A 13,934-nucleotide genomic window follows, 5' to 3' on the forward strand; every position below is an offset into this window, starting at 1 on the left:
ATATAGGATAGGATATATAGGATAGTACAGGATATATAGGATAGGATCAGATATATAGGATAGTACAGGATAAATAGTAAGGATAGGATATATAGGATAGTACAGGATATATAGGATAGAATCAGATATATAGGATAGTACAGGATAAATAGTAAGGATAGGATATATAGGATAGTACAGGATATATAGGATAGGATATATAGGTTAGGATATATAGGATAGCATAGGATAGGATAGGATATATAGGATAGGATGTATAGGATAGGATGTATAGGATAGGATAGGATATATAGGATAGGATATATAAGATAGGATATGATAAATAGGATGGATATATAGGATAGGATATATAAGATAGGATATGATATATAGGATAGGATATATAGGATAGAATAGGATATATAGGATAGGATAGGATATATAAGATAGGATATGATATATTGAATAGGATTTATAGGATAGGATAGGATATATAAAATAGGATATGATATATAGGACAGGATATATATAGGATAGGATGTATAGGATAGGATATATAGGATAGGATATATAGGATGGGATATATAGGATAGGATATATAAGATAGGATATGATATATAGGGTAGGATAGGACTGGATATATACAGTAGGATTGGATATATAAGATAGGATAAAAATATCACATCTGCAATAAAGCATTACTGCTTTTTATTGCTGGAAAACAGAAGATAAGGTTGTTAATGTTGATAGTACTAAAATATTTTGGCTGTGGAGGATTTCAGTCGTCTGATTTGATCTGGTTAGAATCTCTTTTTCAGTCTGGTCATTTTTGCCTGAATGCATCGTCCTTCCTGAGGGCACAGGGGTGACGCTACCTTTCCTGTTTTTGAGATTGTATTTTTTTTAAGAGTTTAAGACATCTACTTTGGCTTGGTCCTTTTCTGACTGGCCTTCACTGTCCAGCTCATCTCAGTTTATTCTAAATAAACACATAGAAAGAAAAAATCTGCTGTAGATACGATATAACCTGCTTATAACCTTTTACCACAACTTTAATTTTGAAAAATTTTATTGTACTTTTAATATTTATGTAACTCTATAAAGAAATTGCAACAAGTTGCTTGTTGTTAATCAAACTTTATTGCTGGGTTATAAAATGAGGAATATAGGAACCCTGAACATGTGACTACCTAAGGTGTGCTTTTGTTATGTATCCCATCCTTTCCCTCCTCCACAACCCAACATCCATCCACACTGCAGTGGATGTTTGATTCAGCCAAATATGATCTGCTGTCTGTGTTTTATCCCTATTAACATTGTGTTTTATATCCCTTTCGCCCAATTATTAATATATTATTTCGCTCCTGGGTTTTGCTGTAACAAGATTCAAAATCCATACCCAATATGTCCTTAGGACGACTTTGTACTATTTTCGTCTGTCATTATCTGTAATATTCAGGTAGTGAGAATTTACTGAACCCAGCCTATAAGGTTAATGATAAGCCAGCAGGCAATTTGGAAAGTAACAGCATGAGAGTGTTGTGAGTGTAACCTATTTTAATGAGCCCTTGGCAGGAAGCTGTGGTCCACAGAAGAGACACAGATTTACCTCATGTTATGTAAGAATGCTGTCCCTGTTTGTCCTTAAATTTCATTTGGATTACTGCATTCCTGATCTAGTAAGTGGTAAACTGAGTTTAGTTAGGTTTTGACTTCATCCTCCCAGAGAACTAGACCTGAAGAGATTTTTTATAGGTTGAAAACTTTACTTACCCTTTCAAACTGATCAGATGTGTTTTAGGCATATTAAACATGTCAAATATATACATATGTCTTTATTAAAGGGACATGTTATAGTAAACATAAAACCACATTTTTTCTCGTATAACAGCTGCTCTTGCTTTGTCGTTGTGCCACAGGGTCGGGGGGGCCTAAACAGAGTGCCGCTCCAGGAGCTGTACGACCCCTCGATGGAGACGGGTGCTGCTAACTTGGACGACCTGCAGAGATCCTGGGAAACACTGAAGAATGTGGTATGTCAACATTTCAGCCTCATAAAAACAAATATAGACACTACTATTTCTTCTTCTGTGCCACAAACAGGTAATATAGTTCAACTAATCTACTTGCATAACTATGGAGCCAGAAGAAAAAGCATAACTCAAGTGACGGCATATATTACGGACCTACCAGTGAGTCTATTCAGACTCTCCTGTCACTAAATAAGGTTTCTCATCAGATGTATAGCAAATGATTCTTGAAACTAAACTAAGATCAGACCAAAATTGAGGGACCTTCCTGCAGAAGTTTTTAAGAAATGCACATATTTTAACAGTATATGTGACTGTTCACATAAACTACGGTAAGTAGAAATGACGCATTTGTTTTTAAATTATCTAGTAACTTTTATTTTTATTCATCAGTCGTCAGCTCTGTTTCTTTAGTGTAGAAACATCTTAAGTGATGAGGTGAGCTTTACAAGCTGAAATGGCTACAAAGTTTCCCCAAATCTATGGTAAAAGCTCTGATGAGCAGTTGAAAACTAATGGAAGTGGAAAAGACAAACAGATTGAAAGCCCATCTTGGTCAACAAACACAATGTTTATAGAAAGCATTTGAGCTCAAGTTATTTAATAACAGGGAAAAATATAAATATTTATGGATTTTTTTCACTTATACAAAGGTCATTTTTTCTTTACTTAATCCTAAAATGATTGGCTTTCTGTTGCAGATAAGTGAGAAGCAGAAGAGCCTGTATGAAGCCCTGGAGAGGCAGCAACACTATCAGGAATCCCTACAGTCCATTTCTACCAAGATGGAGTCCATCGAAGGGGCGTTGAATGAAAGCCTTGAACCTAGCAAGACCCCTGAGAGCCAAATGGCAGCCCACCAGGTCAGTCAGGAATATTTGTGAAGCTGGATTCATGTGTTAGTTAAAATAATTGTAGAATCAGGATATAGCCAGTGCTCTGTGAAACTGAATTGATACTCCACTTGGACGGGTAACGGTTGCACAGACTGCATGGCATCATTATTCATTGCTATGCCAACATCACAGCTACAGCAGACAGTCTCCTATTCTAACACTGCTAATGGGCAGTTTGAGCAAACCGTCTCCCACAGCTTTCCCACTATCCTCCTTCCCTTCATTAATTCCCCTCAGTCTCTCAGATTCTCACATTTCACCATCTGCCCAGGCCCTTATGGATGAGATCCTGATGCTTCAGGATGAGATTGCTGAGCTGCGGACCTGTTTCTCTGAGGAACTGGCCGACTGTGGAGATGGGAAGGCCGGGGATCAAATGGCCCTGCGGTCCACTCTAACTGTACTGGGAGAAAGGATGGCCACTATTCGCATGAAGGCATCCGGAAAACGGCAGCTACTGGAGGTAGGAACCAAAAAAACCCTCTTGTCTGTAGATAAATATATATATATTTGTGTCAACACATTGAAATCCAATGTGTTTGATGTTTTGACCTGTGAAGGAGAAACTGAGTGAACAGCTTGAGGAGCAGAGACAGGAGCAGGCACTGCAGCGGTACCACAGTGAGGCAGAGGAGCTGGACCACTGGCTGCTCAGCACTCGTGCAACACTCAGTTCTGCCCTTCAGCCCCAAAATGAAGACTTGGACATGGAGGAGCAGCTCATCGACTGTCAGGTCAGATTGACTTCTGTCCTTTTAAAACCCCCACTTTTTTTGCCAAAGTGGAAAAATCTTTACCTGTTTTATTAAGGGTTAGGGGGATTATTCTCCTTTTTTTTCCTTTCAAATTTTCCATCTTTCCTTCATGGAGTAAAGTATTTTCATTCAGGCCTACGTCTATTTGAGAGTGAACTGTAGTCAGATAAACCGTCTGACTTCACTGCTCCAGGAATAGCATCTTTCCATTGTTTCATTCTCTGGGAATGATGTTAGAGTCCAACCTAAACTACTATTTTAACTGAACTTTCTCCAAATAAGAACAATGTATGAGCTCTGCTGAGCATTTCTCCTTTTCTAATTCATGTTTCTCTGGTAATGACACAATGACAATTAGAATGCTGTTTTTTCTTTACATTGATTTCACCCGAAATGTTTAATATTCCAGTAAAAAAGACTTTTAACCATGTTTCCTCCAAATACTATTGATTTTATTTTGTATGGACTATAAAATCGTATAGGCACGTGATTAGTACAATACCCGAATTTTCTGTCTTTATCTGCATCTTAAGTTTAGTTTAAATCAGTCATTTATACAGATTGATTAGAATAACAATATTTTACATGTAACGTGACTTTGTGAGACTTGTAGAGGAGGGATGATGTTATTTATGAGATGCTGAAAAGAGGGATGAATGCATAACTCAATGGCATCCTAAGAAAACATTATTTTAAAAGTCTTAGGCAAAATTTTTTGATTATTTATCCAGTGAAAAGAAATTAAGGAGAAATTTTATTTTAATGCAGTAGCTTGAAGACAGGCCCCCTCAAAGACTTAAAAGAGTCATGGAGTGAGCTTAGTCTGCCTGTAACTCCAGTCAGTGAGAAATAGCTGCTTGTGATAGAAGGTTTAATGCATAGTTTAAGAATCGGTCTGTATTTAAGTAGAAGGGTAAATATTTTCCCTAGAATTAACCAAATATATAGTGATATTGAATAATTAAACAACAAAAACCTTTAGACAACATGACACAATCTCTTTCTATGCCTTATTTATTAGCTTCTGATTAAAATACGGCCACACAGGATTTAACAAAGAAAGTCACATTTCCATTAAATGCAACATTGCATTAGTTTATTCTATTTCATTAACATTAACTAGAGAAAGTATTGCCTCTTGGAAAATGTTCCGCTGATTGATGTAGCCATCTCGCCATTCTCTTCTGTTGTTTTAAAACCATCTTCTCCCTTCTTCTCCTCTTTATCTAAGCTTTTTGCCAGTGGCTGGTTTTTCTTCTAAACCGACAACTTGGACTGTAACTCATTACCCGCCTAAGGGACTTTAATTATACACCTGGAAAAAAAATGTTAATCTAAATAAGTAATTTTTTCTCAAAATAAGTTAAATTGGCAAGGTAAATGAAACACTTTGCTAATGGAACAAGACACTTTATATTTAAGATAATAAAAATTAATTAATTTCTTATTTCAAGTGCATATTATCTAATGATCTCATTTTAAGAGTAATAATACTCATTCCATTGGCAGATCATCTTATTTACTTACTCAAATTAAGGGTAAATACACTTAATATAAGAAATTTTAATGTACAGATATTGTTTTAGTGGGTAAAGAGAAAACCATTTTGTATCCTGGCTCATATTATTGAATCTGTGTCAGAGAAGTGTGTTGATATTGATTATTTGCTTAAAACCATCAAAAGGAACATTTATGATTCATATATATCTTTCTTACTTCTCCTGCTTTTGTTTGTTTTTAGAGGTTTTATACTGATTGATCGCAGGTTCCTGAGCAAAATATTTAGAGGAAATTAGGATCAGCATTATTTTTTTGAAGTTAAACCTTCTTTTTCTTGACAGACCTCAGTTTAAAATGTGTATAGTTTGCATATTATGCATGTATAATGCATGAGACAATTGTGAGCTTCAACAAAAGCATTGCTGTTTGGCAGCTGAGGCTAAAGGCATCAACATTTTAAAGTGTGCTGTGCAGTAGAGAATGACTAAGCTGATTATAGCTCGCATATATCCCCTGCAGTGCTCAGTTTCAGAGGTCTGAAAAACATCCATATTAGAACTGATCCTAAATATAATAAGGCATAAGAGTAAAAGGAATACGATGGCGGAACCATAATTTAATCCAGTTATATAAAGTGATTTTTTTTTTATAAAACGTGTTGAATGCCTGCTACATAATAGTGAACTGCAATATAAACCTAGACATTAAAAACGGTTTGCATTTTTTTGTTCATTTATTTTCATGATTTTTTATTAAACTTTATCAAACTGCTTCTTTACATTGTTTATAAAAGCAATTTGTGTCTGAACTCAAACAATTTATTTATTTTAAACAAACTGTTTTGATATGAACTATTTTTCCCTGACTCTAAACAACACTTAATTTGACCAAATACTAAGAAAACTCAAATATAGCTTATATTGAAATGTGTCTTTTTATTCCAGTTGTTTGTACTTTCAGTGTTTGGAATTAAAAAAGATGGGCTCTCTTGTCACATCCCCTGATGATTTAAGTGAGGGGCTGTAGGAAAAGCCTTGGCAGATTTCTTTAGATGAGATGCTGCATGTTGTTGACTAAAACAATTGTGCTTTCAGAACATGCTGTTTGAGATCGAGCAGAAGGTTTCCTACCTCTCAGAGCTGTCCGTCCACAGTGAAAGCTTGCTCTTGGAGGGTCGTGCCGAAACTAAGGAAGAGGCGGAGCAGCTGACCCTCAAACTGCGCTCCCTCAAAGATAGCTTGATGGAGCTGCAGCAGATGCTGCAGGACAAACAGGTGGACATCCAGGTGAGATCATTAGTTGTATGTTCTACTTGACCTGCTTTCCTACTCCTACTTTGGCTTTTTCCTTGTGCTCAGCTGCCTTTCAATGAGCTGGGTCACACGGTCAATGGTTGCATTGTGCAAAATGCTCCAAAGGTCATTCATTCTTCTCATACAAGTCCACTGTTTCCCTCAATGGAACAACAGTTGCTTGTGTTTCATAGTGTGCCTTAAACAGTACTATGCTAACTCATAACGTGCAAACACCAAATGCAAACCATCAAGTCTGTTTTCTTTGGGGAAACACCTTTGTTTTAGTCCTGCATTTAGAAACCCTCCATAAAAAAATTCTAATCAGCAAATTACAACCATAAATAACCAAGACTATTTTGAAGTGTTATTCCTGGTTTTACTTGGTAAATATTTTCATAAAATATTTTTTTTCAAATGTGCTAGGGGTATTTCTTCCCAGCACTATAACAATTTTCACAATTGGAGTCTGATTTTATGAAACCAATTTACCCTGAGATACCCCCCTCCCTGTCCTAGGGATCTCTACAGGAGCAGGAGGACAGTGAGCCGGACTCGTCTCTATCCCAGAGTCCAAATGTCCAGGACTGGTTGTCTCAGGCCCGCTCAACACGCTCTCAGCAACACAACGACAACCTACAGAGACAGAGGGTAAAAGCAATACCGATCAAAGCTGCTATCTTTGAAACTTCCAGAGAATCAATTTGATTCTAGAAACAAAATTAAACTTTGAACTTATCTGATATTTCTCAGGAGCTGCAGGAGCAAGTGGAAAAACAGAGGAAGCTGCTGCAGTCTGTAGCCAGCGTTGGGGAGGAGTTACTCAATCAACATGGGACATGTAATGGAGACAGGTGCTTTGATTAATTACGTACATATTCCTTGGTAAACATGTGTAAAAAAAAAAAAAAAAACATTTCCCAAACTTTTTGCACTTGGTAAAAACCTTTCTGTAGTGAGGAGTCTGTGCCTGGTGGAGTGCTGCTGGAGACGGAAACCTTGTCTCCGCTGGACCAACTGAGGCAAAGATGGGAAAACCTCAATAAAGATCAGAGCACAAAGCTCCAGCTCTCCCTCAGCTCCCTGGAACAGGACCAACTCAGTCCGGTATGCATGTCAGGCACCGTGGCTTTTCTAACTTTGATGATATTTTGAAAATGTAACTTGTTTTTGAAAAGGCAATGGATTGTTTAAAATTTGTGCATCTGTGTCCAGGTCCTTCACCGGTCCCGTCTGTCCAGTCCAAATGTAGTTTTCAGGAGTGAGGCTCCCGCCCAAGACCCTGGGTCTCCTAGATCATTGTTTGAAGCCTGCTGTAGAAATCTGGAAAGAATCAGAGAGGAGGTACTGTAACCCTCTTATATTTCTATGTTTTTCTTTTTCTACTTTAGATCTCTGTGGATAATTTCTCTCTACAAAAAAAAAAAGAAATAAGCCGCTCCTAAAGTACATCCCCATCTTTATTTTCCACTACAGGCAGCGGGCAGTGAGAGTAAACTGGCAGCATCATTTGGAACGGAAAGAGTGCAACAGGATCTGTTTGCTGCAGTATCAGCGGCCTCCTCCTGGTTGGATTCAGCAGAGAATCAAATGCTCTCTGGTCCCGTCCTGCTGTCTGAGGATACAGAGTCTCAACTTACCAACCTTGAGGTAGATAGAAAAAAAAATACGTGCAGCCAGACAACATTTAATGTCCTACATGAATGTCTTAATCTGCACACCAGAATGCAATAAAATGACATCCCGAAAACTGATGTTTTTTTGTTTTTTATTTCTGTTCAGGCTCTGAGTAAGCAGCTAAAGGAGATAACAAGAGAGGTGAACGTGTGCAGAGATCTGCTGGGCTTAGGAACAGGCCGGCTGTGTGGAGGAGAAGAGCAGGCCCTGATGGAGGACACGCTGGAAGGCTTACAGGAGAGAATGGGCCTCCTGCACTCTGCTTTAGAACAACATTGTGAAAACATGAGAGACACCCTGCAGGAACACTCTGCTTTCCAGGTCTCTAGCACCGCAACACTGCATGGCATCTCTTATTTGCATTGCTAATATTTAACACATTTTCTGTTTTGTGTTTTTCAGAATGAGCTAAGGATGCTGTTCACAGGCCTGACTGAAAGCAAACATCAGTTACTTCAAAAGATGGCTGGAACAACAGACCGTCCTGCATCCAAACAGTTAGAGGTACTTTCCAATCAGATCTACTGTGGGGTGTTGGAAAAAAGCAGCACGCTTTTATGAAAATCTATCCAATTAACGTTTTGTGTCCCTTGCAGGCATTGTCTGAGGTGGAGGAGAGCCTCAGAGAGCTTGAACAAAAGGTGACGGAGCTGAGAGTCAGAGCAGAGGGACTCCGACCAGACCAAACCTCCAACCAGGAGCTCCTGAAACTACAAGTAAGGACTTTATTCTACTTATTTTTATTTTGTTTACCACAGGTTTCCACCTGGAATTAACCTGTTTTATGTTTCAAGGATGCCTATGAGGAGCTGGTGCTCCTGGTGGGCTCCAGGCGGAGCAGCCTGAACCACAGCTTGTCTCTGAAGGCCCAGTATGAGGCTGCTCTTCGTGATCTCACCGACCTGATCGACACTGCTCAGGACAAGATGGCTGCTGACCAGAAGATGACCGTCGTTTCTGTCATTGAGGTCCAGATGCTGCTCGACAAACACAAAGTAAGAAAAGAAAAACATTTTAAATTCTAAAGTTCTCCTTATTAGTATATTTTTTTTATAAAAAGACCTTTAAAACGTGTTTTTTTTCAATAGGAGTTTTTTCAGGGACTGGAATGTCATATGATCCTCACCCAGACGTTCTATGCAAAAGTGTCCAGTCTGGTTGCACACAGGGAGAGCCAAGTGCTGGAGGAGACCATGGCTTTAGCTCACAATGTGTTAAAACAAGCCCACAGGAGGGGAGTGGAGCTAGAGGGCATTTTAGAGGTGAGAGTCATTGCATGTTTTTAGAAGCTGGGCAGTGAGGATACCACACAGGTGTGTGATTGTAAAGGGGAAAAAAAGAAAAAAAACATCATCCTACTTTTTTCTCCCATCTCTACATCAGTCCTGGAGCAGCCTCATGCAAGATTACCAGGGTCTGTGCAGACAGCTGGATGCTGTAGAGTCTAGCATCCCAGCTGTGGGTCTTGTTGAGGAGACAGAGGAGAGACTTCATGAGAGAATCGGTCTCTATCAGGTAGGTTTGTTTATGCACTTTCAGAACAGTGTCTGCAGCCTGCATCTGACTGTTTAACTGACCTCCTGAGTCCTTTATAGCGCCTTAAAGCGAGCCTCACAGAACATCAGCCCCAGCTGTACCAGGTTCTGGAGGAGGGGAAGAGGCTCCTTCTGTCGGTCAGCTGCTCTGACTTGGAGAACCAGCTCACACAGCTGGGAGAACACTGGCTCTCCTCCACTACTAAAGTTAACAAAGAACTGCATCGCCTCGACTCCACGCTCAAACACTGGAGCAGGTCTGGACCTGTTATCATACTATTTTAGAATTCTTTAGTTTTAAAGTAAAGCTGTTTATAGTGGCTTGGAAAAGTATTCATATCTGTTGAGCCTGTTTTTCACATTTCAACACAAACATCATAGATTTTTTAACTCAGTTTTTATGTTGCAGAGAAACAAAAGAAAAAAACTCGGTGTGGCATGCATTTGTGTTCACCATTATTTCTTTATCATCACCTGGCCAACACATCTGCGAACGATTTTGTTGTCATCTGTTATCAGACATGATTTATTTGTTCAAAAGAATAAAAAAGTTGTATATTTAAAATATAGACACTATTAACTTTGTGAAAACATCTGCTATCTGTTCATTATTTTTAATCTGGTTGGATTCTTAGCATCTCATCCATAATTTATAACAGAAACCTATGCACTCAGCCACACTAACAACCCACCTCCATCCAATAAACAGTGGATTCTTTTAGCTTTTTACCTGAAGGATGGATTAAAGAATCCTAGGAAAAAGATGTCCACAGCATGATGCTGCCACCACTGTGTTTAATGTACAGAACAGTGAAGAAACAAATGCAAGAGGATTAGGAGATGTCATAAACATCATAACATAACATAAACATCACATGTCCAAAATAAAATGATTATGATTGTAAAACAACCAAAAGTTCAAGGGGTACAAATAAGCCTGATGAGTGTTTCCTTCAATTTTTTCTTTGTTTGTTTGTACATTAAAGGTATCAGAGGGAATCAGCAGAGCTGAGGCACTGGCTACAATCTGCCCTCGACAGGCTGGAGTTCTGGACAACCCAGTCAGTGACGGTACCTCAGGAGTTGGAGACTGTTAGAGACCATCTCTGTGCCTTCCTGGTCAGTTAGGTTCCCACATCACAACCGAAAACATCTGTCCCTCTACCAAACGTTTAGACAAATCTGGCTGAAATCCATTTTGGTTGTTTGTAAACTCTTGTAGGAGTTTTCCAAAGAGGTGGATGCTAAATCCTCACTACGTTCGTCTGTGTTGAGCACCGGCAACCAGCTTATGCGACTGAAAAGAGTGGACACTGCTGGTCTGAGGACAGCGATGGGCCAAGTTGACACTCAGTGGGCCGAGCTGCTCACTCATATCCCCGTAGTGCAAGAGAAGCTCCATCAGGTCTGAGCATAGTTATATTTCAGTGGACGGATTTTATTTCTAGTGTGATTCCAAGTTTCCTGCTCTGTGTCTTTGTTTTTTGCATTCCTATCAACTCTGTCTTCTTATGCGTCTTAGTTGCAAATGGAGAAGCTTGCATCAAGACATGCTATCACAGAGCTGATGAGCTGGATTACCCTGATGGAGACTATCATAGATGAAGATCAGGATAAGATCATAGGGGCTGTAGGCTCAGATGTGGTCAAGAACTTCTTGCAGAAGTACAAGGTAAATAACTGCTTTTATACCTACTTCAGTTCATCCAGTTCTTTTTATTTTAATCTCATGATGTCTCTTAATCTTGCAGGGTTTCCGCATAGATCTGACCTGTAAGCAGTTGACTGTTGACTTTGTAAACCAGTCGGTGCTGCAGATCAGCAGTCAGGACGTGGAAGGAAAGCGGAGTGACAAAACGGACTTTGCTGAGAAGTTGGGAGCTATGAACAGAAGATGGCAGATACTGCAGGGGCTCATTGCTGAAAAGGTACAGTAATGTTCATCTATAGGAAGATTATTCTGCTCTGGATCTAATATCTCATATATAGGTTTTAAAATGTGGTTTGGATTGTATTTTAGATTCAGATATTGGAAGGACTATTGGAAAGTTGGCTAGAGCATGAAAATGGCGTTCAGGCTTTGAAAACCTGGCTCACGCTTCAGGAGGAGAAGTTAAAGAAGAAACACAGGATAGAGGATGTTGCATCAGTGCAGAATGCACTCAAAGACTGTCAGGTTGGTGCACTGAGCTCCTATTGCACCAGACGAAATGTATTTTAAAAAAAGGTTTGAAGGTTGTTTAAAGAGCTGATTATTGTTACAGGAGTGGGAGCAGCTAGTGAAAGAAAAAGAAAAGGATCTAGAAAGGGCAGAGGAAAGAGGAAACATTCTCATTAAGGATAAGAAAGGAGATGCCTGTTCTGTTGTCAAGGAAACCCTTAAAGGGCTGCACCAGTCCTGGGCTAATGTGGACCAAAAGGTAAGCTTCTTTTTTTATATCCTGTTGTCTCATTAAGCAGTTTCATAACATTTCCAACGTCTCTTTAAACCCTTTACTGTTTCCTCATAAGGTTGGTCAGATAAAGGTGAATTTGCGGTCGGTTTTGGAGCAGTGGATTCTGTACCAGCGAGCTTCAGAGGAGATTAATGGTTACCTGATGGAGGGGAGATATTCTGTGTCCAGGCTGCACCTCCTTAAAGGGTCTCTAGAGGCGGTGCAGCAGCAGGTGGAAAGTCTGGAGGTAAGGACGACGGACGATAAAAATGAAAAAGTGAAATATCCCAGTTACAAATCTTTTTTTTTTTCATGCATACATCACAGAACCTGCAGGAAGATATGGATAAACAGGAGAGCAGTTTCAGAAAGTTTGGATCCATTACACACCAGCTGCTGAAAGAGAGTCACCCATCTGTAGCTGAAACGCTCAACAGAGCACTCCAGGAAGTTAATGCCAGGTAATAATAAAAAAAAAATCAATCTAGATGTTCTTATACCAAAGCCATATTTTGACCTCGTCTCCTCTACTGTCTGTTTAAGGTGGAATCATCTCCTTGAGCAGATCTCAGAGCAGCTGAGGGGCAGTAAGTCCTTGCTGGGACTGTGGCAACGCCACAGGTTGTTGTACAGCCAGTGTGTGAAAGCAGTTCAGAAGCAGGAGGAACGTGCAGATCGTCTGCTAAGGAGCGCCTCTGACAGGGAAATCACAGAGGAGGAGAGCAGCACCTGGATAAAAGGTTGCGACGTAAGTCAAACAAGAAGAAGACACTGCTGTTTACCTAGCTGGTAAAAAAAGGTTTTAGCTGTGCATTAACCTTAGTTTAACCTCTAAGCTTCTTTGCAGAACTTTAGTCAATTATGGTTAAACATCAAACACGGTTAGGCTTTAAAACAATATCTTAAGCTGTAAAATCTCACAGAGATATGACTAATAAAAAAATAGGCAAATTGTATGCAAACTGAAGCCAAAACTGACGCCTCCGCACCTACAATGACAGCTCTGTCAAGGTGAGCATTCATCAAATAACATTGAAGGTCAACCTGAACACGGCTTTCCCAGCGTAAAACATGACGGTGGCAGCATAGTGCTGTGGGGATGGCTTTCTTCAGCAGAGAAAGGGAAGCTGAAGGGAAATCTGGAAGAAAAAACTGATAGAAGCTGCAAAAGACTTAAAAACTGCTCAATGTTTACATCCAAGCAGAAGAGCTAATCTAAACGTACGACCAGTCATTGTTTTAGAGTTTTCCCAAAAGTACAGTGTATGATTAAGGGAGAGTTGAACACAAACCATATGCAAGATTTGTAAAAATATTGTTTATAGCAAAAAAAAAAAAAAGTAAAAACGAGGCATCAGTTCCTTTCCTCATTATAACTCATTGTTGGCATGTCATATAAAATACTAACTGATTTTTTTTTGCTTTAATCTGAAAATATGAATAAATTTAGGGTTTATGAACATTTGCTTAACAGTGTTTGAGTTGGACATTTTTTCCTCCTCTGTCCCTCCTCTGCTAAGAATCAGGATGAGGCTCCTAAAAATCTTTTCAGCTCACTGAGAGTCTGCACAAAGCCTTTATGCCTGCAAATGAAAGCTAAATTATAGCCTATTCCTCTGCCTTGTTTGAATGTAAACTCCCGGCCCAATCAGCACAAAAGCCCCTTTACACTGAGGCTACAAAGAGAAAGACAAGCCTGTGATTTACACTACAGGGATCCCACAGCGTCATGCTGGGCGTGTCTGAGCGTCATGTCACAGTCTTAATTGTCTGAAAGAGGATCACTGACGCAGACCGTTGCTAGACAAAGTAGCAAAGAATTTAATGCTGCTGTT

General features: G+C 39.4%; 1 protein-coding gene across 1 annotated transcript in view; it reads left to right on the plus strand.

Annotated features, from left to right (window-relative positions):
• LOC107081417 (nesprin-1-like) overlaps positions 1 to 13,934 on the plus strand; it is a 150,736-nt gene that overhangs the window by 108,594 nt on the left and 28,208 nt on the right. The window contains exons 93-118 of the mRNA XM_015369602.1: positions 1,899 to 2,012; positions 2,711 to 2,872; positions 3,177 to 3,368; positions 3,466 to 3,639; positions 6,255 to 6,446; positions 6,972 to 7,103; positions 7,206 to 7,306; positions 7,409 to 7,559; positions 7,668 to 7,796; positions 7,929 to 8,102; positions 8,235 to 8,450; positions 8,532 to 8,633; positions 8,726 to 8,845; positions 8,924 to 9,124; positions 9,218 to 9,391; positions 9,513 to 9,644; positions 9,725 to 9,921; positions 10,651 to 10,783; positions 10,887 to 11,069; positions 11,187 to 11,336; positions 11,416 to 11,592; positions 11,685 to 11,840; positions 11,929 to 12,084; positions 12,176 to 12,346; positions 12,427 to 12,560; positions 12,643 to 12,847. Coding sequence (XP_015225088.1) covers positions 1,899 to 2,012; positions 2,711 to 2,872; positions 3,177 to 3,368; positions 3,466 to 3,639; positions 6,255 to 6,446; positions 6,972 to 7,103; positions 7,206 to 7,306; positions 7,409 to 7,559; positions 7,668 to 7,796; positions 7,929 to 8,102; positions 8,235 to 8,450; positions 8,532 to 8,633; positions 8,726 to 8,845; positions 8,924 to 9,124; positions 9,218 to 9,391; positions 9,513 to 9,644; positions 9,725 to 9,921; positions 10,651 to 10,783; positions 10,887 to 11,069; positions 11,187 to 11,336; positions 11,416 to 11,592; positions 11,685 to 11,840; positions 11,929 to 12,084; positions 12,176 to 12,346; positions 12,427 to 12,560; positions 12,643 to 12,847 — 4,128 coding nt within the window. The remainder of the gene's footprint in view (positions 1 to 1,898; positions 2,013 to 2,710; positions 2,873 to 3,176; positions 3,369 to 3,465; positions 3,640 to 6,254; positions 6,447 to 6,971; positions 7,104 to 7,205; positions 7,307 to 7,408; positions 7,560 to 7,667; positions 7,797 to 7,928; positions 8,103 to 8,234; positions 8,451 to 8,531; positions 8,634 to 8,725; positions 8,846 to 8,923; positions 9,125 to 9,217; positions 9,392 to 9,512; positions 9,645 to 9,724; positions 9,922 to 10,650; positions 10,784 to 10,886; positions 11,070 to 11,186; positions 11,337 to 11,415; positions 11,593 to 11,684; positions 11,841 to 11,928; positions 12,085 to 12,175; positions 12,347 to 12,426; positions 12,561 to 12,642; positions 12,848 to 13,934) is intronic.

Source organism: Cyprinodon variegatus, unplaced genomic scaffold, assembly GCF_000732505.1.
Source record: "Cyprinodon variegatus isolate N-32 unplaced genomic scaffold, C_variegatus-1.0 Scaffold38, whole genome shotgun sequence".
Lineage (NCBI taxonomy): Eukaryota > Metazoa > Chordata > Actinopteri > Cyprinodontiformes > Cyprinodontidae > Cyprinodon > Cyprinodon variegatus.